This window comes from Schistocerca americana, chromosome 3 (genome assembly GCF_021461395.2).
Source record: "Schistocerca americana isolate TAMUIC-IGC-003095 chromosome 3, iqSchAmer2.1, whole genome shotgun sequence".
Classification (NCBI taxonomy): domain Eukaryota; kingdom Metazoa; phylum Arthropoda; class Insecta; order Orthoptera; family Acrididae; genus Schistocerca; species Schistocerca americana.
Window position 1 is genome coordinate 792,464,259 of NC_060121.1, and position 24,682 is coordinate 792,488,940.

At 42.3% G+C, this 24,682-nt stretch overlaps 1 protein-coding gene across 1 annotated transcript in view; it reads left to right on the forward strand.

The window, feature by feature from the left end:
• Positions 1-1,084: 1,084 nt before the first annotated feature.
• Positions 1,085-24,682, forward strand: part of LOC124605843 — a 50,140-nt gene continuing 26,542 nt past the window's right edge. Inside the window, exon 1 of the mRNA XM_047137773.1 lies at positions 1,085-1,201. Within this exon, the coding sequence (XP_046993729.1) occupies positions 1,130-1,201 (72 nt within the window). The 5' untranslated portion in view covers positions 1,085-1,129. The remainder of the gene's footprint in view (positions 1,202-24,682) is intronic.

The following is a 24,682-nucleotide window of genomic DNA, read 5'->3' on the forward strand; positions in this document are numbered from 1 at the left end:
AGGCGGTTTTCCGCATTCTACTAGATGAATACTGGGCCAGAACCAACGTCCCGCCTCAGTTACACTACTCACAGACATTTGAAAAAGCGTTCACACTATTTCACGGTTTCCCCTAGACACAGACAAGTGGGGTACACTAATTCCATCTAAGGGGGTACAGGGTGGTGGCAGGAAGGGCATCCAGCCACCCTCTGACACTAGCATCACCAAATCCATAGTAAGAAGGCCGATTCCGCGTTGAAGTGGGACAAAGGCCCAAAGAAAATGATGGTTCTTCATCCTTTTTATTGTCCGCTCCCGGTAGATGAGTGGCGCTGGCATGGTAGCTCAGCGTGTTCGGTCAGAGCGCCAGTTGACCTCTGTAATAAAAATCTGAGTGGAAGGATCAACCACCGAACTTGCACAGGATGTCTTGCAACGTCCGCAACGACCAAACATAACGATCAACTACGTAAAAAAAAGGAAAAAAGAAAAAAGTGGTCAGCGCAACAGACCATCAATCCTAAGGGCCCGGGTTCGATTCCCAGCTGGGTCGGAGATTTTCTCCGCTCAGGGACTGGGTGTTGTGTTGTCCTAATCAACATCATTTCATCCCCATCGACGCGCAAGTCGCCGAAGTGGTGTGAAATCGAGAGACTTGCACCAGGCGAGCGGTCTACCCGACGGAAGGCCCTCGTCACACGCCATCATCATCATCATCCTTTTATTAGACGTATCACTCAGCTGAAGAGCAGCAGACTGTGCCGCTCGCAGCCCTCCCATGCCTATATGAGGCAGGGGAATGAAATCACAATAAAGGGAAAAAAATTCGGACTGGTTGAAAACAAAAGTGTTGTATTACTTATTGAACGCCAACCGTAGATCTGTGTCTTCTCTTGCAGTTGCTGTTCAAGGTCGTGAGGCCGGTCGCTCGTACGATCGTTGGTGACGATAGTAACATGGCAGATGTGGTCGGGGCTCTGGTAACAAACAGTTGCCAGCGAGGTCGCCGCCGGTCGGAGCGGCAGCACTGCGCTCGCGACCTCGCGACCGCGCGTGCGTCGCGTCCCCGTCTACGTCAGAGGCGCCACTGGACGCGGCTGCCCACTCGCCGTCTGGCAGCCGAGGCCCGCACAGTAGCAGCGCCGCCATGGCAGCACCACGCGCCGCGCTCCTCGTCCTCGCCGCAGTAGTGCTCTGCGCTGTCGTCGCTGCACCGTCAGTACGTACACCCGCTAGCCTCGCCAGTCTCTCTCTCTTCCATTCTACATTTTTTTACCTTTTCGTATGAATTTACCCCTACTATGAACTGCATGACTCACTCACAACTTGACGAGCTCTTCTCTTATCCCAGCGCTCCCTCATGTATTCTTCCTTTGTCCGTTTCACGCCTCATTTACAGCTTAATGTCTAATGGCCTGCTCGAGCCGGCCGCTGTGGAGGAGCGGTTCTAGGCGTTTCAGTCTGGAACCGCGCTGCTGCTACGGTCGCAGGTTCGAATCCTGCCTCGGGCATGGATGTGTGTGATGTCCTTGGGTTACTTAGGTTTCAGTAGTTCTAAGTCTAAGGTACTGATGACCTCAGATGTTAAGCTTAGAGCCATTTGAACCATTTTTGGCCTGCTCGAAGTTCTGTGTTTATCTCCGTGGTAGATTTCACTGCGATTGATATTTGTTTTAAATCTTTCCGAACTAATTTTGTCCATTTAGTGTTCGGCGCTCTCCTTATGTGTATAGTGTTGAAGTTTCTTGAAGGGAATCTTGGGTTGAGCATTCAACGTGGAGTACCGGGTGGCCGTATTGGATTGCTGCATAAGTTCGTAGCGTTTTCCCATCAGTTAAATAAACACAACAGATACACATAACAGAGATTTTAGTCATCAATAATACATTCTCCTTCACTATTTACACAGTCTGCAAAGCCCGGCGTAGCTCTTAGATTCCGCGTCTGTAGAGATCACGGGGTTTTGAGGCGAAGAACTCGTCGAGCCTTGTTCGGAGCGCATGTTCATCCGACAAGGAAGTTTCTTGAAGGTTGTTCGATACAGAGAGGGAAAAGGTAAAATCTCAGGGCGCAAGAGCTGGTGAATACGGTGGATGCGGAATGACTTACCAACCTAACTCCTATATAGTCTCTTTTGTCAGTCTATCAGAATGCAGGCGGGCGTTATCGTGCAGTAGCATCACTTCACGCAGTCTTACTGGTTTTTGTCTTTGGATTGTGTCTGCCAGACATCTCAGTTTTTGACAGTAAATTTCAACAGTGATGTTTACACCGTGGGTAAGCAATTCGTAGTACACCACACAGTCACTGTTCCGCCAGATACAGTACATAACATTATGTTTTATGGATGCACGCATGTCTTTGTGATGGAAATTACTGCTTCGTCTAGGCTAAACCATTCCTTTCTTTTCCTTACATTAGCAGAAAGACACCATTCCTCGTCACCATTAAAAGCAGGATAGGAATGTTCGGGGTTGTTCACTAGCCTGTTGATGACGAACGAGCAGAGACTCACATATGGCCACCCGCTAATTTTTGTGAGTTTGGCTTAGAGCATGGAGTACCCAGAAACCCGATTTTTGAACCTTCCCCATTGCATGAAAGTGTCGCACGATGGTGGAATGATCACAATTCATTACATTTGCCAGTTCTCGAGAACACTGTGGATTAATGCGTTTAAACGATCCTCATCAAACACCGAAAGTCTTCCTGAACGTGTAGAGTCACTAATGTTAAACGGTCCTTCCTCAAATGAGAGAACCACTTTCTTGTCGTGCTCTGTCCATTCATATTATCCTCATACATGGTGCAAAAATTTCTGGCAGCCTCCGCTGCTGTCACCCCTCTATTGAACTCAAACAGAAGAAAATATCGAAAATGTTCTGATTTCTGCACTTCGCACTGAATTTCCTAGCATCCTCAGCTCCATTCAGCAACTCCAAATGACAAAATGACAATACGTAAACTCATATAGGAACAGTGAATTAGAAATAAAAAAACGACTATCGATAAATAAACCCACAGCAACCGGAATACCGACATGCAAAACAAAAATGCATCAACTTAATTAAAGTGTCGTTACTAACGGAGGTCCAGTATGGACCGAAATTGGTTCAAATGGTTCAAATGGCTCTGAGCACTATGGGACTTAACATCTGTGATCATCAGTCCCCTAGAACTTAGAACTACTTAAACCTAACTAACCTAAGGACATCACACACATTCATGCCCGAGGCAGGATTCGAACCTGCGAACGTAGCAGTCGCGCGGTTCCGGACTGAGCACCTAGAACCGCTAGACCACCGCGGCCGGCTGGACCGAAATTATCGTACGGCAGCGAAACGTGGTAGATATGCTAGTGCGTTAATGCGAAACCGATTTACACTGGAAAAAATTATTTCCATTGTTGGCCGACGTCTCCGGTACTCATATTGAACAAATTGGGTAAATGGAGGTTGATAATAAAATCAACGTTACGCCTTCCTCACTTATTTCACTTTTTCTGCTTGCGTCCGGTTCCCAATCCACTACACATAGGTACATTCCAATACAATTTTTGGCATTCCAACGTTGTGGCTGATACAGCAACCAGTGTAAGATTTGAGGAAAAAATACAGCCTTAGTTATGGAGGTTTTTATTGTCAAATTTCAATGAGACGTTGCGTGTGTGGCAGGCATCTTCAAACTATAGCAAACTGGTCACCGCCTACGCCGTCCATAAAAACGATTACACGATGCGAATCCATCGGCAAAATGTGGTTAGGGTCGTAATCGCATTTTACCGCATGGTATAATCATTTGTATGGACGGCATGCGCCGCGACCAGTTTCTATAATCTGAAGATGCCTAACGCAGGCGAAACGCGTCCCTGTAATTTGAAAATAAAAACCTCTGCATCCGAGACACTATTTCTATCTCACATTTCTATCCGTTTTTGATTCACAGTGCCAGATTTGCACCTAGTGGCCGAAATTGAACTTTCTTTTCCCAGCAGACATCGGTTCCGCGTTGACGCATTAGGATACTACCAAGTTGCGCTGCCATATCATAATTACAGGCCACACTGGACATCTGTCATTGTATACAATTTCATTATAGTAGTAACGGAAAAAGTTGCACAGATATCAACTCAGATATTGATTACAATTGAATATAGTTCAACTGTTGGCAACTTGCTTTAAACCCTCAAAAATGTAAAAGTTTGCCCTTGACCAAACGCATAGAAGTTGAATCCAATGAGTACAATGAAAATGAGTCACAGTTAGAATCAATCAGCTCATACAAATATCTGGGCTTCACAATTAATGTGGATATGAAATGGAATGCAGATAGCAGACTTCGGTTCGTGGGCGGGATACTGCGAAAATGCAGTCAGTCTGCGAAGATGATAGCTTCCAGAACATTCGTGCAGCACACTGTACGATACAATACTGGTCATTACAATTGCTACACCACGAAGATGACGTGCTACAGACGCGATATTTAACCGACAGGAAGAATATGCTGTGATATGCAAATGATTAGCTTTTCAGAGCATTCACAAAAGGTTGGCGCAGGTGGCGACACCTACAACGTGCTGACATGAGGAAAGTTTCCAACCGATTTCTCATACACAAACAGCAGTTGAAATGCGTTGCCTGGTGAAACGTTGTTGTGATGCCTCGTGTAAGGAGGAGAAATGCGTACCATCACTTTTCCGACTTTGATAAAGGTCGGATTGTAGCCTATCGCGATTGCGGTTTATCGTATCGCGACATTGCTGCTCGCGTTGGTCGAGATCCAATGACTGTTAACAGAATATGGAATCGGTGGGATCAGGAGGGTAATACGGAACGCCGTGCTCGATCTCAACGGCCTCGTATCACTGGCAGTCGAGATGACAGGCATCTTATCCGCATGGCTGTAACGGATCGTGCAGCCACGTCTCGATCCCTGAGTCAACAGATGGGGACCTTTGCAATACAACATCCATCTGCACGAACAGTTCGACGACGTTTGCAGCAGCATGGACTATCAGCTCGGAGACCATGGCTGCGGTTACCCTTGACGCTGTGTCACAGACAGGAGCGCCTGCGATGGTGTACTCAACGACGAACTTGGGTGCACGAATGGCAAAACGTCATTTTTTCGGATGAATCTAGGTTCTACCGGCCGCGGTGGCCGAGCGGTTCTAGGCGCTCAGTCCGCAACCGCGCAACTGCTACGGTCGCAGGTTCGAAACCTGCCTTTGGCATGGATGTCTGTGATATGCTTAGGTTAGTTAGGTTTAAGTAGTTCTAAGTTCTAGGGACTGATGACCACAGATGTGGAGTATCATAGTGCTCAGAGCCATTTGAACCATTTGAACCAGGTTCTGTTTACAGCATCATGATGGTCGCATTCGTGTTTGGCGACATCGCGGTGAACGCACATTGGAAGAGTGTATTCGTCATCGCCATACTGGCGTATCACCCGGCGTGATGGTATGGGGTGCCATTGGTTACATGTCTCGGTCACCTCTTGTTCGCACTGACGGCACTTTGAACAGTGGACGTTACATTTCAAATGTGTTACGACCCGTGGCTCTAGCCTTCATTCGATCTCTGCGAAACCCTACATTTCAGCAGGATAATGCACGACCGCATGTTGCAGGTCCTGTATGGGCCTTTCTGGATTCAGAAAGTGTTCGACTCCGCCGGCCGCGGTGGTCTCGCGGTTCTAGGCGCGCAGTCCGGAACCGTGCGACTGCTACGGTCGCAGGTTCGAATCCTGCCTCGGGCATGGATGTGTGTGATGTCCTTAGGTTAGTTAGGTTTAAGTAGTTCTAAGTTCCAGGGGACTGATGAGCACAGCTGTTAAGTCCCATAGTGCTCAGAGCCATGTTCGACTCCTGCCCTGGCCAGCACAATCTCCAGATCTCTCACCAATTGAAAACGTCTGGTCAATGGTGGCCGAGCAACTGGCTCGTCACAATACGCCAGTCACTACTCTTGATGAACTGTGGTATCGTGTTGAAGCTGCATGGGCAGCTGTACCTGTACGCGCCATCCAAGCTCTGTTTGACTCAATGCCCAGGCGTATCAAGGCCGTTATTACGGCCAGAGGTGGTTGTTCTGGGTACTGATTTCTCAGGATCTATGCACCCAAATTGCGTGAAAATGTTATCACATGTCATTTCTAGTATAAGATATTTGTCCAATGAATACCCTTTTATCATCTGCATTTCTTATTGGTGTAGCAATTTTAATGGCCAGTAGTGTATAAAAGAGTATGCAATTTTTTCAGTTTATACCTTATGAAATGCAGGCACATTAATATGTTTTTACAGTCCACACAATATATAAAGTGGCTCTAAATATTAAAATGTTCTTGTGCAGTGCAGGAGCAGAAGACATGCTGCTGACGAATAAGAGTGTTTAATTTAAAAAGGAAGTCTTCTTAAGATGGGCATGATAACTCTAAACGGGTAATGACAATAAAAAAGCTTTTTAAAGCTATTTGTGGCTCGTTTCGCTCTTCAAAATGGTTCAAATGGCTCTGAGCACTTTGGTACTTAACATCAGAGGTCAACAGTCCCCTAGAACTTAGAACTACTTAAACCTAACTAACCGAAGGATATCAATCACAGCCATGCCAGAGGCAGGATTCGAACCTGTGACCGTAGCAGTCGCACGGTTCTGGACTTAGCACCTAGAACCCTCTCGGCCACAGCAGCCGGCTTTCGCTCTTCGGCAACGAATCTCTTTGAACCGTACCAGACAGCACTAACAGTGGTACTGAGTATGTTCAAGGAAGGGCAACACCAATTTTCCGAGGTTCGTTGTTTGTTAGACTCGAAGGATTGCGTCACCAATATGCTCAGAAACCTGACGGGAACAAACTCTTTAACATGTCGCACAATGCTAAGTACACACCGTTATGCACTTCAATGGTTCGTACAGTTTGCATGTAAAGGTGGACCATAGAACACTTATTTCCTCTGTTCCCTGTTAAATGTGCATTTTCGTGATTACGAACAGCTCTGCATCTATCTCCTTTCTAAAAAGGAAACACATTTTTTCACGGAGTCTTTCAGTTCCAGTTTCCTGAAGTAACTACTTCTCGGGGCTCTTTCGGTATACTGTTGGTGACAGTAGGGAAGTTCTTGTTATAACAATATATTGTTTATGTTTCAGATTTTACACGTATACACTTATGAGCCAGGACAATTCGACCACCTACATAATAGCCTGTATGTCCACCTTTGACACTGATAACAGCGGCGACACGTCGTGGCATGAAAGCAATGAGACCCTGGTAGATTTGCTGAAGAGAACTGGCGCCACATCTGCGCACCCAAGTCATCTCATTCCCGTAAATTCCGGTGAGGGGGGCGACGAGCTCTGACGCCACGTTCAATCACATCAGATATTTCGATCAGGTTCAGATCTGGCAAATTGGGGGTGGGGGCGGGGGCAGCATATCAATTGGCACTTGCAACTGTGTTCCTCGAACCACTCCATCACACTCAAGGCCTTGTGACATGGCGCATTATCTTATTCAAAAATGCCACTGTCGTCGGGAAACATGGTAGTCATGAAGGGGTCTATGTGGTCAGCAATCAGTGTACGATATCCCTTGGCCGTCACGGTGCCTTGCACGAGCTCTACTAGACCGCTGGATGCCCACGTGAATGTTCCCTGGAGCACAAAGGAGCAGCCGCCTGCTTGTCTCCGTCCCACAGTGCAGATGTCAAGAAGCCGATCCCTTGGGGGACGACGGATTCGTGCCCTCCCATCGGCATGATGAAGGAGGCATCGGGATTCATCAGACCGTGCAACGCTCTGGCACTGCGCCAACGTCCAGTGCCGATGGCCACGTTTCCATTTCAGTCGTAGTTGCCGATGTCGTGGTGTTAACATTGGCACATGCATGGGTCGTCGGCTGCGGAGGCCCATTTTAGGGAGTGTTCGGTGCACTGTATATTCAGACACACTTGTACTCTGCCCAGCTTTAAAATCTGATGTTAGTGCCGCCACAGTTCGCCGCCTGTCCCGTTTTACCAGACTAACCGGCCTACGACGTCCGACATCTGTAATGAGGGTCGGCCGCCCAACCCCACGACGTATGGAAGTGATTTCACCTTGGTTTCGCCACTTGTTGAAGATAATCACCACAGTACTTGTCGAACACCAGAAAAGTCGTGCAGTTCCCAAAATTCTCGTGCCAAGCCTTCATACTACTCTGTCACAATCTGCTCTCGGTCAAACTCAGATAGATCGCGCACCTTCTCCATACCACACACAGGTAACACGCTCGCTGATACTACATGCGCCTTGCAAGTATCTGAGTAGCAGTCTTTCTTCGCCAGGTGTCGCTGCTATCGCCTGGACAAGTGTATATCGATTGCAGGGCGTGGTCATAATGTTCTCGCTGATCAGTGCATCTGTGCTTATGGAAATGATAAGCTCTTTACAGTATGGTTTATCTGCCTTCAGTTGCGAGGTATTTCAAGAATTGTACCTTTAATACCACTTTCTTTGATTGAGTCGAGTGCCGCTTTGCTGTTGATTGGAATTCTGTTTTACCAACTACGATCTTGAACGCTGTTGTTGCTGCTGCATAAGCGTAAGATGGAAAATCTGCCACATAAAGAATGCAGTGCACTGGTAAAATTTCTAGAAACGTTCAAAGTGTATTAGAATTTATGACTGCACGAAGGTTATACAAATGAAACTCGCTCAGGAGTTGTAATCATTGAAAGACGAAGAAATTAAAAACAAGGAACAATCGCATTTTGTTGTTGTTGTTGTTGTTTGACTGGTTTGATGCAGCTGTCCATGCTACTTTATCCTGTGCAAGCTTCATCTCCTAGTAACTACTGCAACCTACATCCTTCTGAATCTGTTTAGTGTATTCATGCCTTGGTCTCCCTCTACGATTTTTACCCTCCACGCTTCGCTCCAATACTAAATTGATGTCTTGACGCCTCAGAACGTGTCCTACCAACCAATCCCTTCTTCTAGTCAAGTTGTGCCACAAATTCCTCTTCTCCTCATTTCTATTCAGTACTTCCTCATTACTCACGTGATCTACCCATCTAATCTTCAGCATTCTTCCGTAGCCCCACATTCTCTTCTTGTCTAAACTGTTTATCGTCCATGTTTCACTTCCCTACAGGGCTACAGGCCATACACATTCCTGACACTTGCTTCTATACCCGATGTTAAGAAATTTCTCTTCTTCAGAAACGCTTCCCTTGCCATTGTCAGTCTAAATTTCATATCCTCTCTGGTTCGATCGTCATCACTTATTTTGCTCCCCAAATAGTAAAACTCATCTTTTACTTTAAGCGTTTCATTTCCTAATCTAATTCCCTCAGCATCACCTGATTTAAGTCGGCTACATTCCGTTATCCTCGTTTGTTTTGCTTTTGTTGATGTTCCTCTTTTATCCTCCTTTCAAGACACTGTTAATTCCGTTCAACTGCTCTTCCAGGTGCTTTGCTATCTCTGACAGAATTGTAATGCCATCGGCAAAACTCTAAGTTTTTTTTTCTTCTACTTGGGTTTTAATTCCTGCTCCATTTTTTTTCTTTTTTTTTCCTTTACTGCTTGTTCAATATACAAATTGAATAACATCGGGTACAGGCTACAACCCTGTCTCACTCCCTTCCCAACCCCTGCTTCTCTTTCATGCCTCTCGACTCTTATAACTGCCATCTGGTCTCTGTACAAATGCTAAATAGCCTTTCACTCCCTTCATTTGACCCCTGGCATCTTCATAATTTGAAAGAGAGTATTCCAATCAACATTGTCAAAAGCTTTCTCTAAGTCTACAAATGCTAGAAATGTAGGTTTTTCTTTCCTTAATTTATCTTGTAAGATAAGTCGTAGGGTCAGTATTGACTCAAGTGTCCAACATTTCTACGGAATCCAACGTGATCTTCCCCAAGGTCGGCTTCTACCATCACATACACAGAGCAGTAGTCATTGTAGCCGATGGCTTACATAGTTTTGGCAAAATAGTGTTCATGCACTGGAGACAGGCGTCCCGTTCGCAGAGAAGGTTCTAGATTTTACGTTTCTCCCGAAAGATGATATTGCTTTCTACTTGCATTAATCTCTAACTGAATCAATTTACCTCTTTGAAACTTTGCAGAGTCGTCAGACTGCTACAAAGTTTGTCAGCTGAGGAATGTGAATCGAAAATTGAATACATTATTTAAAAATATAACTGTAACATCTTCTGACAGTACGATAAATTATACACACTTGCCATCAGTCACGTCATGCTGATACTAGGAAATAGCTGTGCACGTGTGTATGAAGTGGGACGGTGTAGTCTCAGATGAATGGGAGACCCCGCATTTTTAATAGCGTACTGAGAAATCTTAGTGTGTTTAGTAATTGTACGAGATTGAGCCAACAGAGAATATCAAACGTATATGCATAAAAGGTCAATTGAAAAGGTGCCCGAATCGTCACCAGGCAAAATCGAATAAAATTACGAAAATGCTTAAAAAATAGTAACTGACCGACACACGAAAAATGGCGCTCATTATCTAACGAACACCTTACTCCGAATACTCTAAGGAACACTTTTCACTATGACGTCCACGAACTTACTTTAGTCCCTTATAAACCACTCCTGCAGAGACCATGAAGATAAAATTAGACAAACAAGGCTCCATACGTTCAAGGAAGGAGAAGAAATCTTGAAAAAACTCAGAATAAAAAACATTCTTTGCGACACACTTTTCGCTGATTTACAGAATATCCGTGTCGACTGACAAAATCTTCAGTGACCATAAAAGTGAATGTCCCGTGATGACAAAGGGGGTCTGAGAGCAAGCTGTTCTAGGATCTCTGATAACTTTGCGGCGCTGTTCAGTCATCAGCTGGGCTGTACATTGCAACAAATTTTTAGGAACTTACTGTTGTGAGGCAGGTTTGTATTCAGTTTCAAAATAAATTGTTGAAATAACGTTCCAAGAAGTAAATGCTTCATCGATAAATCGTTTTGACTGGAGTGTCACAATGCCTATAAGTAGTCTAAACTGTTTTTACTGTGTTTTTAATAGCATTTTATGACCGCTGAATTTTCACAAAACCATGTTTCAAGAAGTTTAAAAAAAAAGTTAAATGCAGTGCCTAGTCAGGCGTATGGAAATTTTAGAAAGTTTAGAGGAATCAGAACACAAAATTACGGAGTTAAATATTAATATCAATTTTAATTACGTAGTCCAGACTGTTTTTACTATACGTGGTTAGGAGGGGTAATACAGGAGTAGGTTTAATAATGAATAGAAAGACAGCTTACAAGCTACTATCAACAACATAGTGATCGTATTATTGTAGCCAAGATAGACACGAAGTCCATACCCACAACAATAGTTTAAGTTTATATGCTAAATAGCTCTGCAGATGATGAAGAGATTGAAGAAATGTATGATGAACTAAAAGAAATTATTCAGATGGTTAGAGCAAATGATAATTTAATACTCATGGGGCTGGAATTCGACAGTAGGAAAAGAAAGAGAAGGAAAAATGGTAGATGAATATGGACTCCGAGAAAGGAATGAAAGGGGAAGCAGCCTGGTAGAATTTAGCACAGAGAAAATTTAATCGTAGATAACACTTGGTTTAAGAATCATGAAAGGTCGCATACATGGAAGAGACCTGAAGACAGCATAATGTTTGATTGATTATATAATGGTAAGACAGAGAGTCTGGAACCAGATTTTGATTTGCAAGATATTTCCAGAGGCAGATGTGGACTCTGACCACAATTTAATGGTTGTGAACTATAGATTAGGGCTCAATAAACGTCACAAACGTAGGAATTTAAGGAGATGGGATCTGGATAAACTGAAAGAACCAGAAGTTGTAGAGAATTTCTGAGGGAGCATTAGGGAACGACTGACAATAATAGGGGAAGGAATACAGTACAAGAAGAATGGGTAGCTTTGAGAGATGAAATTGTGAAGGCAGCAGAGGATCAAGTAGGTAAAAAAACGGGGGCAAGTAGAAATCCTTGGTGAACACAAGAGATATTGAATTTAATTGATGAAAGGAGAAAATGTAAAAAGGCAGTAAATGAAGCAGGCAAAAAAAAATACAAATGTCTAAAAATGAGATTAACACGAAGCGCAAAAAGACTAACAGGAATGGCTAGAGGACATATGTAAGGATGTAGAAGCACATATCACTAGGGCAAAGGAAAATTAAAGAGACCTTAGGAGGAAAGAGAATCACCTGCATGAAAAGTAAGAGCTCAGATGGAAAACCAGTCCTAAGCAAAGAACGGAAAGCAGAAAGATGTGAGGAGTACACAGAGGGTCTGTACAAGGCAGATGTACTTGAGGGCAATATTATGGAAATGGAAGAGGACGTAGATGAAGATGAAGTGGGAGATACGATACTGCGTGAAGATTTTGACGGAGCACTGAAGAACCTATGTCGAGACAAGGCCCCGGGAGTAGACAACATTCCGTTAGAACTACTGATAGCCGTGGAAGAGCTAGTCGTGACAAAACTCTTCCATTTAGGTCGCAAAATGTATGAATCAGTCGAAATACCATGAGACTTCAGGAAGAACATAATTCCAATCCCAAGGAAAGCAGGTGCTGATGTGTGAAAATTACCGAACTATGAGTTTAGTAAGTCACGGTTGCCAAATACTAAAACGAATTCTTTACAGAAGAATGGAAGAACTTATAGAAGCCGACCTCGAGGAAGATAGGTTTGGATTCCGGATAAATGTTGGAACACAAAAGCCAATGCTGACCCTACGAAATCTTATAGCAGATAGGTTAAGGAAAGGCAAATCTACATTCATAGCATTTGTAGACTTAGAGAAAGCTTTTGACAATGTTGAGTGGCATTCTCTCTTTCAAATTCTAAAGGTGGCGGGGGTAAAATGTAGGGAGCTAAAGGCTATTTAAAATTTTTACAGAAACCAAATGGCAGTTACAAGAGTCGAGGGGCATGAAACGGAAACAGTAATTGAAAAGGAAGTGAGATAGGATTGCAGCCCATCCCAGGTGTCATGCAATTTGTCTACTGAGCAAGCAGTAAAGGAAACAAAAGAAAATTTGCAGTAGGACTTAAAAGTCCAGATAAAAAAAGGACTTGGAAGAGCAGTTGGACGGAATGGAAAATATCTTGAAAGTAGGATATAAGATGAAGATCACCAAAAGCAAAACGAGGATAATATAATGTAGTCGAATTAAATCAGATGATGCTGAGGAAATTAGATTAGGAAATGAGACACTTAAACTAGTAGATGAGTTTTGCTGTTTGGACAGCAAAATAACTGATGATGGTCGAAGTGTAGAGGATTAAAAATGTAGACTGGCGATGGCAAAAAGTGCGCTCCTGAAGAAGAGAAATTTATTAACATCGAATATAGATTTAAGTGTGAGGAAGTCTTTTCTGAAAGTATTTGTACGGAGTATAGCCATTATGTAGGTGACACATGGACGATAAACAGGGGTAGATCACGTACCTAACGAAGAGGTACTGAATAGAACTGGGGAGAAAAGAAATTTTTGGCACAACCTGACTAGAAGAAGGGGTCTGCTGGTAGGACACACTCTGAGACATCAAGGGACCACCAATTTAGTCCTGGAGGGAAGCGTGAGGGGTAAAAATCGTAGAGGGGGACCAAGAGATGAATACAGTAAGCGGATTCAGAAGGATGTGGGTTGCGGTAGTTACTCGAAGAGGCTTGCACAGGATAGAGTAGCATGGAGAGCTACATCAAACCTGTCTTTGGACTGAAGATCACAACAACAGATTTTCATTAGTGATTTTGTGGAATTGCATTTGTCGCAGAAAATTCGCTGCCCCCTCACGGCCTTCGTGAGACTTCTGTTACTAATCAGCAGTCGTAGCACATAACAGGCTGCTATCCATACAATGAAGCTGTTCCCAGATGTTTAGCAATTATGCAGCGTCACTTCTTCGTAAAAGGAACTGTTGCTGTTTCGTCCGATTTTGCGCAGCACGAGCCATCCTTTCACACTAATACCGCATGCATCCATCACATCATCACCCACAAAGCCTGGACGCAAACATCCGCTTTCAAAACACAACAGATACCGTATCACACGGCATGTTTCCAACGGGGTTTCATTTGAACTCGCCTTGAGTAATGAAGATATCTGAGTCGTTTCCAGTAATGTTCAACACTGCTGTAGACAGACGACTGTAAGTAATCCACTTTCTTTCTTTTTTTTTTTTTTACACGTCGTCGTTTTAGCTACATCGATATGCACCAGAAATTTAAAAAATGTAACACTTGTGACTATAAGAGCCGTTCTAGCGCAACATTACAGTTGTTCATTGACAACGGGTGTAGCTTGGTGCCTAAGAGGATGTCAGACAAAATTTCAAACACGCCGGATTCATTCCTAAGGTGGCTCTAGAATTTTCCATCACTTGTCGCTTTTTTTTATCTTCGGTAATCATTATAATGTAAATAATTCAAAGATGTTTCCTGAACTGTAAATCTCCCTATAACCGGCTGTGTAATACGGTTCAAGGATTGGAGAAAGTCATTAACCTTGCGCACTAAAGCAGTGCGACGTTCAAACCAATATTCAGGTTGAGGATAGCTTTGCGTCTCAGAAAATCCAGTAAATTAAACAGCTAATACACAATTACACGTCAGAAACTCACTAGAGTTATAAATTTTGTATGCAATAAGAAACATGACTTTCCGTCACTGTGATTACGCTCATTTGTACATGACAGCATTTCAGAATCAAAGATTTGCATGCATTCGTTTTTTAAATTAGCGTTCCAAATGTAACTGTAGCGGTAATATCCTCCATAAACAATGTATTAATTCACTTAGAAATTTTTCATTTAAGAAAGATCATGCGTATTACACTTCGTCCAATCTGACTGCTATGTTTTATTCCATAATGTAAAGGTCATAGAACCAAACTTTTCTGGAATTACTAATAGAATTCAGGACGATGGTTGTTTACAAATAAACTAGGACGTGGCCATTTTACATTAGTTTCATGCCTGCACAGTTGTCAAAAAACTGGATCGATATTGTATAAAGTAACCCTTAAAATTAAAATTCTGTATCTATATAACAAACTTTTGGGCTTAGCAGAACATAAAATGCGATTTTTTTCCAGAACTAACACGAAAATAACACTACTTTTGCACCAAGTTCGATCAAAAAAGAGCTTCGTCACATGTAGCGGGGGCTGCACACTAACGACGCACATGTAAAGCAGCAACTGGTACAACTCTTCCGGACTTACTCTTTTAGCACTGAAGGTAATCTCCATTGGACACAATATACGTTTGGCAATGTTTATTAACCCTTGCGTGGTTAGTGGGAGACGTATGTTCCGCTAAAGTAATGTGCAGTTTTGAGCTTTGGGACGTCTTGTATATTTGTCTATCAAGCAAGATGCCTTCATAGCTTGGAGAAAACTAATACGGACCATGGGGTGGATATACAGAAGGCTGTGAGGAATCAAATGGGGCGGCGTGTGTTTGTATGTAGCACAGTGCGTTTGTTTCGCGACAATCGGATTGAATCACCATCGTCAGCATTCCAAGAATGTCTGAAGTAACAAATCGTGTTTTCTTATAAATCATAGACATTGTTTTGAAACATCACTTCACACGTCAGTAATTCTGCTAGTTTGTACATAACTTGTATGTAGTGGGACGTAAGCGCTCCAGAAAATTTGACAGAATGTAAAAGACAATGGTGTGTGATACGTCACAGCCATCTTCAAATGTTATTCTGAAAACTTGTGTCAGATACTTCATGTTTTTGATTGTCAGGAGATCAAACATGATTTGGAACTGATGTGTTACACTTTTTTCATAAGAACTATCCTGCTAAAATCATTCTAAAATTAAAAACTTAACTTTGCAAATCCTAGGTTCACATGAAAGCATGGATCTGATTAAAGTCTTTGGACACGTGCGATTAACATCACCGATTTTCAAACTCAAAATTCTTTTGCTAATGAAAGTATATTGTCTATCACAAAGGAAGATAGTTTTTGACCTTTAGTTTTCAAATATACGCAGCATAAATTTTAACTATGAAAGGGTTAAACCACTGGAAACTCTCGGTGAACTTTTCTCTTGTAATCGATCTAACCATTGTAAAACATGTGCTCCTCAGCTTCAATAAATTTCAAGAACGACATCTTTTTTCCTCAGAAACACCATTCAGCTGCGTTTAAATAATTTTGTTATCTAGACAGTGCTATGGTTTAGACCACCATAATGGAATAAAATGTATTAATTTCCGGTTTGGATTATTTTATTATACTGTCCCGATCCAGCGATATTGTCCGTCGAAAAAGTTCCGAGACTGATTTTATTCCTGGCGTACAAGCGACGGCAGCGTAATAGCTACAGTGGCAGCTTGAACTAATAACTGTAATGAACAGATGTGCATTCGACCAGTCAGCTGTGAGCAGGCAGTGTTAACTATTGTACTTGGCCCCGTGGTGTGTAAACGTTCACATGTCACGAATCGCATAGAGTAACATATTTCAGTCAAATGTTCAAGACAATCACCAGAATTTTTCAAGAAGAGAGATGTGTGTGCAAAGTTTGTGTTGACTGAAATGAAAAACGCGGACAATTCTTTTATGGAAAAAGTTCTCATGGGTGACGAGACTTAACATCCAACTTCATCGGACTTCTTTTTCTTGTAGACCGGTGTTTTCGTCTATGACCAGTGATTAAGGACGCCCAGGGTCCTAGGTTCGAAGCCAGACATTGTTTCAGTTTTGCATAAAACTCATGAGCAACAGCCGCCGAAAACTACCGGTATAACGAGTCACCCTCGTTCTGCGAACAGCTTTGTTAAAGAGGCCCCTGAAAGGTGGAAGAAAACCAATAACCAATGGCGTGAGAATGCAGTAGGCAATGGAAACAACTGCTTTAAAGGCACATAATGTATATCCACAGTACATGGAGCCGGAAATTGAAATAAGTGTCCTAATGACCCCTCCATTGATAAAAAATTCCAGATTAGCCCCCCCCCTCGGAACTTAGGGAGGGGGCTGCCAAAGAGGAGTTAGTTGACCATGAGAAAAAACTGAATAACCAATGAAAGGGTAATCTTTCACGAGCCAGAATGAAATGTCAGACATTTGAACGTGACAGGGAAGCTATAAAATCTGAAATTGGATAAGTGGACTATGATTAGTTACGAATAACAAGATACATAACAGTTAAGTTGCTCCAAACAATTCGACGATAGGATTATTTTCATTTGAATCAACAGCAAAACCAACACCAACAATAATAGTTTATGTATACACGCAACGTCTTAACAAGAATATGAATAGACATGAAAAGGATGTGGGGCAATTAACGAGTAGCTCAATATATGAAAGGAGGTGCCAAAATAATCATAAGGTTTTGGAGTGCGGCAGTAGGGGAAAGAAGTAACAATAACGGGCTTGGTGGTAAGAAAGAGAGAGCAGAAGCACTAATTGAATTCTACAATAAAATTCAGTAAGTAATAGCTGTTCAATAGCAGGAAACATACTTTTTTAAAAAAAAGGCCCAGAGACACGGGTAGACTGCAACTAGATTATGTCATGGTCAGACACTGGACTGTAAGGCGTACGAAAGAGCAGATATAGACTTGGATCACGATTTGGGAATGATGAAGACTCGACTGAAATGCAATAGCACAGTCTGGAAGAGCTAATATGGACATAAATCTGATAATGATTTAGAGAGGAATGATGCAATGCGTTTAAAGTTCTCTAGGGGTGTAGATGTTGCAATAGTGAATGCCAGAGTGGGTAGTTCAGCTGAAGAACAGTGAACATTTCTAAAAAAAGACTATCACTAATGTTGAACAAACACACGTAGATACAAGGAGCGTAAATGCGAAGACATTTTTGTTAACATAAGAAAAATTTTAGTTCATCGATGAAATAAGGAAGTGTAAAAATGTTCAGGGAGACACAGGGTTATAGCAATATAAGTCATTTACGAATGAAATAAATAGCAAGTGCAGAGAAGCCAAGTCGAAATAGCTGCAAGAAAAATGTGAAGATATCAAAAAAGGAAGGTAGTTATTCAGCGTGAGCAAATGTCAAAACAGCCTTCGGTGAAACTAAAAGCAAGGAGATCAACATTAGATGGAATTAAAAGCAAGGCGTCAATATTAAGAGGGCAATGGGAATTCCACTGTTAAACACAGAGGAAAGAGTGGATAGATAGAAACAGTACGATGACGTCATAGAAGAGATTTGATTCGATATAGAATACATAGGTGAACCAGCTTTACAGTCAGAGCTTAACCGACCTTTGAAGGACTTGTGTTCAGATAATGCAGAAGGGAAAGATAACATTCCTTCCGAATTTCTGAAGTCATTGGTGGAAGTGGCAACCAACAAATATTCAAGCTGTTGAGAAAATCTATGAGAATGGAGACATACCATCTGACTTTCGGAAAAATATAATGCGTACAATCACGAAGGTGACAATAACATATAATTGTGAGAATTATTACACAATCAGTTTAACATCTCATGTACCCAAACTGCTGGCAAGAATAATAGACAGAATAATGGAAAAGAAATTCGAGCGTCTTTTAAATGACGATCAGTTTTGGATTTAGAAAAGATAAGGGAACCACAGAGGCACTTCGGCCGTTGAGCTTGATAATGAAAGCAAAACTTAAGGAAAATTAAGGCATGTTCATTGGATTTATCGACATAGAAAAAGCGTTCGAAAATGTAAAATGGTGCAAGAAGTTCAAAATTCTGAGAAAATAGGGGTAAGCTATAGGGAAAGACGAGTAATATACAACATTTACAAGAACCAAGAGGAAATTTACGAATGGAAGACCAGGAACGAAGTGCACGGATTAAAAAGAGTGTAAGCTATGTGGTCTTTCGCCCCCTATGACGAAAATAAAAGAAAGTTTCAAGAGTCGGATTAAAATTCAGGGTAAAAGATTCCAATGAGACTCGTTGATGACATTGCTGTCCTCAATGAAAGTGAAAAAGAATGACAGGACCAGCTGAATGCAATGAATAATCTAATGAGTACAGAAGATGAAATGAGAGTAAATTGAAGAAAGACGTAATAACCTTTATAGAAATTAGTGACCATGAAATGGGTGATTTGAAGGAATTGTGCTGCCTTGGTAACAAAATAACATATGACACACGCGGCAAGGAGGATACAAAAGCAGATTAGTACAGGTAAAGATGGCATTCCTGGCCAAAAGAAATTTCCTAGTATCAAACATAATTCTTAAGTTGAGGAGGAAATTTCTGATATTGTACCTTTGGATCGCAGCATTTTATAGTAGCGAATTACGGACTGTGGGAATAACGGAAATCAAGATAATTAAAGCGTCTGAGATGTGATTCTGTAGAAGGATGTTGAAAATTAGGTGAGCTGGTAACATAAGGAATGAAGAGGTTCTCTGCAGAATCGGTGACGACAGGAACACATGGGGAACACTGTTAAGAAGATAGGACAGGATGACAAGACATGTGTTTAGATTTCGGGGAATAACTTCTTTGATACTTGGGGAAGTTGTTGAGAGTAAAACTGTATGTCAAGACAGAAACTGGAGTACAGTAAACAAATATTCAAGACGCAGGTTGCAACTGTTAGCCTCAGATGAAGAGGTTGGCACGAAACAAGCCAGAAGTTTGATGAATCAAAAAGATTATAAACTCACAAGGCAGTACTTATTCTACGACTTCTCTCAGAAGGTAGGTGAAAGAAAGACTAACCTACGTTTATTTCATTTATAGATTTAGAGAAGACTTTTGACGATGTTGTCCGGAATAGTTCTTTGAAATTCTAAAGGTAACGATGACAAAATGCAGGATGCGAAAGATTTTACTATACAACTTGCACTGAAACCAGACGGCAGTTATAAAGAGTCGAATTACATGAAAGTAGAGCAGTGGTTGAGAATGGGGTGAGGCAGAGCTATAGCCTACCCCGATTTTATTCAATCTGTTCACTGAGCAATCATTAAAGTAAACCGTGGAAAATTTGGAAGAAGAAATTAAAAAATTCATGTTTGTAGATGAAATTGTAGTTCCGTCAGAAATAGCTACGGACTTTGAAGAAAAGTGGAATGGTATGGAAAGCCTCTTGAAGAGAAACCAAAAGAATTTCAACAAGAGTAAAGTAAGAGTAATTGGATGCAGTCGAATTAAATCAGGTGATGCTGAAGAAATTAGATTAGGAAACGAGACACTGACAAAAGTAAGGAGAATATGGCTATAGTACTAAAAGTATATCTGACAAGGAGCAATTTGTTAACAAGTAGTATAAACTCAGGTATTAGGAAGTTTTTCTGAAGGTATTTGCCTGGAGAGTAGTCTTGTATGAAAGTGAAACGAAAACGAGACGTAGTTCACCCAAGAAGAGAATAGAAACTTTTGAAATGAGTCGCTACAGAATGATGGGTAGATCACGTAACTAAAGAGTAGGTCCTGAACTGAATTGTGGAAAAAAAAAATCAATGGCACAATTTAACTAAAAGAAGGGACCGGTTGGCTGGAGGCTTCCTGGGACATCAAGGAATCGTCACTTGGATAATGGAGGAAAGCATCAGGGGGGTAAACATTGTAGAGGGAGACCACGGGGTAAATTCAGTGAGCGGGTTCAAATGGATGTAAGTTGCAGAAGATATTCGGAGATAAAGAGGATTGCGCAGAATAGAATAGCGTGGAGAGTTCCATCAAACCAGTCTTTGGGCTGAAGACAACAACAACAACACGTCTTAGTATCGGGTGAGATAAATGGAATGTAGCAAACATGGCCCATTAGTAGGAATGTTTTGGAAAAATCACAGAACAACGAAATTCAGTTTGTTTCATTAGTTAAACAGACCCACATATTGAAATAAACAACTTTCTTGCTTCCACTTGCAATAACGAGACTTACAGTCGTAATAACTTATTTAGCCATGTGTAAGGTATTTATATATGACATAATGAAGACGTGTAATTGAACATATCTGGAATCTCACAAACATTTTGTCTGTTCCGAATCGATCTTCTGCGCGAATGAATATTAACAGTTTCGTGTTTTCGTTCGCAAGAAAAAAGTATCACTCTGTGATTCTGCTTAAGCGTCACGCGGAGCCATAAATCTCGTTTCATCACGCAGATAAACATGTCAAGCTACCGTCTAGTCACAGTACTAGATAATACGGTAATTCATTACTACAAGGAAAAGTGAAACCCATATAAGTATCTGCTGGAGCACTGTGCGAGTGATACTGAGATTGTTCAATACCATATTACTCTCATAACTCGTAAGAAGATAAACAAGAAATGCTAAGATTATGTGAAGTTTGATACACGTTTTATGCGCCTGTATAGTAAAATGGTAACAGCAGCCTTAATTTTGTAGCACCTACAAAGACAGTACATTTTTCTGGATTTCTAGCCCAATCATTGATGCCGAAAACACATGACATCGTCTCTCACGTTCTTCCAGCAACGCTATGAAAAGAGTGTATCCAAGAATGGAAGACGGAAGCTAGGCAGAGGAAGGGAAAGGGCGACGGGGGTGGCAGCTCAAATTGGTTTCGCGGTGAATTGCGAAATAGAATTGTACGAGAAATGACTCTTCGTATACTTGCTGCTAGTAAATAGTAATTAATTGTTTCAGTTTTCTTCAAACTGATAGTGAATTGATACGTCTCTGCAGAGTTGGGGGTCACATTGCCCTCGCTATGTACTCGCTTGACTACCAACAGAAACATGACACTTTCAGCCATTATAAGAGGTCTGTGAGAAAAGTAAAGAAACTGGCAACCCTGCGAGTAATCTGGCAAAGCTATGTTGTTCTACCTGTGTAGACCAGCGTGCTCATCCTTTCAGACGCTCAGTCCGAGTTTCAGCTCTGTAGGCTGTCACGTGATGTTTGAGAGAGCCATCAGTGATGTCGTGTTTTTGTGTGTGCTGTGAAAATGGAACAGCAGAATTTAGAGCAACGTTATGCCATCAAATTTTGTGTTAAACTTGGGAAGTCTACGAGTATGATCTTTGGAAAGTTGAAACAGTTCCACAATGAACATTCCCAATCAAGAGCACAAGTTTTTCGCTGTCACAAATCATTTTTGAGAGACCGAGAACGCGTTGAAGAGGAATCCCTCTCAGGGAGACCGTAAACTTTAAAAATGTGGAACGTGTGCGTGATCTTGTGAGATCAGACCGACATTTGACAGTAAGGATGATGGGTGACCTGTTAAACTTAACACTTTCAGCGTACATCGAATTTTGACCTAAGTTCTGTACATGCTAAAAGTTTGTGCCAAAATGATGCTGAAAAATCTCACAACTGAGCAGAAGGACAATCTGAGAAGTGCAGCTACTGATGTCACGCTAGCACCACATTTCAAGACAACTCTGCCGAACGCCACCATGCATGTCCCAAACGATGGGAAGGTCATCACACTCCCTCTTGCCTACATTTCACCCCTTATTTTGAGGCCCCTGCGATGGAGGTCAGAACCATGACACCTAGCTTTGAAATCATGCAGTTGTCTTATGGGTGGCCGAAGAAAACATTTCAAATATACCGCCACTCAGAATTGCCAGGAAAGGTCCTCATGTGGTGGAATAAAGTGTGTCAATGAAACCACCCCTTTCTTCTGCACAGTCATTCCCTCACATTTCGCCGTTGAAAATGACAGTTCACATGGTGATAAGCAATACGGCTACGTTCTTGACAACTTTCGACTCTCCTGGCACCCTCTGGGCGTTCCAACCCTACCCTAAGGATACGGTGGGGCTGCAATCCCACTGAACCTGACCTGACGCCTTAGGGTGTAATGCAACTGCAATTTTCGCTCCGGTGTACGGCCTGGAGCCACTAGAGACCGTTGAAAACGATTCGACGAAATCTGAACGTGATCCGAAGTAGCAAAGGGTTTTATACTTTTTCATCCATCCTTTTTGGTGCCCTCGTATGGCTTGATCACTAGCGAGAGGAGGGGGAGGGGTGTAACATTAAGATGTGCGTGAATAGAACGACAAAGAGTCCCTCTAAGACTTCCCAGCTCAGTAACACCATGGGTGCCACAAACACATCTTGGTTGAAGACGTTACATTTGTACGTGTCAGAAACTTCGACAGACATTCTGCCTTGTGATTGCTGTAGTGCCTGACGGCAGGCAAACACCACTGGAAGGGTGTCGAAGGGATTGCCATTGGAGAGCTTGGATATTCTGGAGACCGTGAACTGTGTTGAAATTTGGTGTCAATGTGACATTATTAACCCCCCTTGCAGCTCGTATGAACTTCTGAGCTGCTGTTCTTTTTTTTTTTTTTGTGTCGCCGACCCCGAGGGTGACGTCGCAGGGCACCACGTCTTTGCACAATTACAAAGGAATATTGTGGGCATCTTTGAGCAAAATTTCAAACTGATGCGTCGGAATGGAAGACAATTACAGGGTTTCGAAAAAAGGATCTTTCAATTTTGTTGCGCAGTGTTCGCTTTACACACATATTTGCTCTTCAGTCTCACTCATACTGAGCTACAAAATGCATTTATTTAAGAAACAAAGTGAAAATCAACCACATGCATACAGCAAATTGGAACGATTGAGCATCAGCTGCAGTGTGTTAACTGTAAGGTGACCGATCGGTCTCCTGCAACTGAGTCGGCAGAAGCTGGTAAAAGTTAGAACCTCCAGCCGGTATTTGTTTTTGATTGCAGCCAGCGTTACCTAGCTGTCAGTATTTGTGAGGTGGGCATTGTTTTCTGCTGTGTTACTGGTTTGTACTTCATTTTCTTTCCTTTCCTTCTTCTTTCCATTTTGTAGCTCAGTATGAGTGAGACTGAAGAGCAAATATGTGTGTAAAGCGAACACTGCGCAACAAAATTGAAAGATCCTTTTTTCGAAACCCTGTAATTGTCTTCCATTCCGACGCATCAGTTTGAAATTTTGCTCAAAGATGCCCACAATATTCCTTTGTAATTGTGCAAAGACGTGGTGCCCTGCGACGTCACCCTCGGGGTCGGCGACACAAAAAAAAAAGAACAGCAGCTCAGAAGTTCATACGAGCTGCAAGGTTGTGCTGTACGTAATTGTTGCTGTTCGGATCTTTATTAAATATATCAATATATAAGACGATTTCAGTTTCGATCGCACATATTAAGGTGCCTGCACTGCGGCAAGAACGTAGGGCTTATTCGTGTCTCACGGCTCTTCAGCCTACTGCGGTCTATGTGGGGACCGGGCTTGTTTGTTTCTTTTTCCAGAACCCTCTCTGGCTAGCTGCTAACTTACAGTCAACGTACTATACTGGACATGGTGACATCATAGGCCACAGCGTGAAGTGAGGTGAAAGGGACGAGACTAAGATGAGTGACACTGAGATGCCATTTGTATAGATACACATTATTTTTCATTTCATAAAATATCCGTGACAGAAGAGATGGGGCGAAAATAACGTAAAAGGGGGGAGGGCAGGAAGGAGAGGCGTTTGCCGTATAGAACTCTCCAACACAGTGATAGTTTCATGCCTTTTAGTCTCCGAGGTACGTACCGGCGGTTCTTTATCACGTGAAGTAGCACTAAGTGAAGCACAGTTCCTAGAAATAAATGTTTTTCTGCCTCGAACATTTAGCTCTCTGGCAAAGTGTCATTGGTTAAAGTAAACACACATAGTCAACTGGGTTTGCCTTCCAGTCATCCCTGTGTCGAGGTGACTGTACAGCCCCAGTTTTCCCCA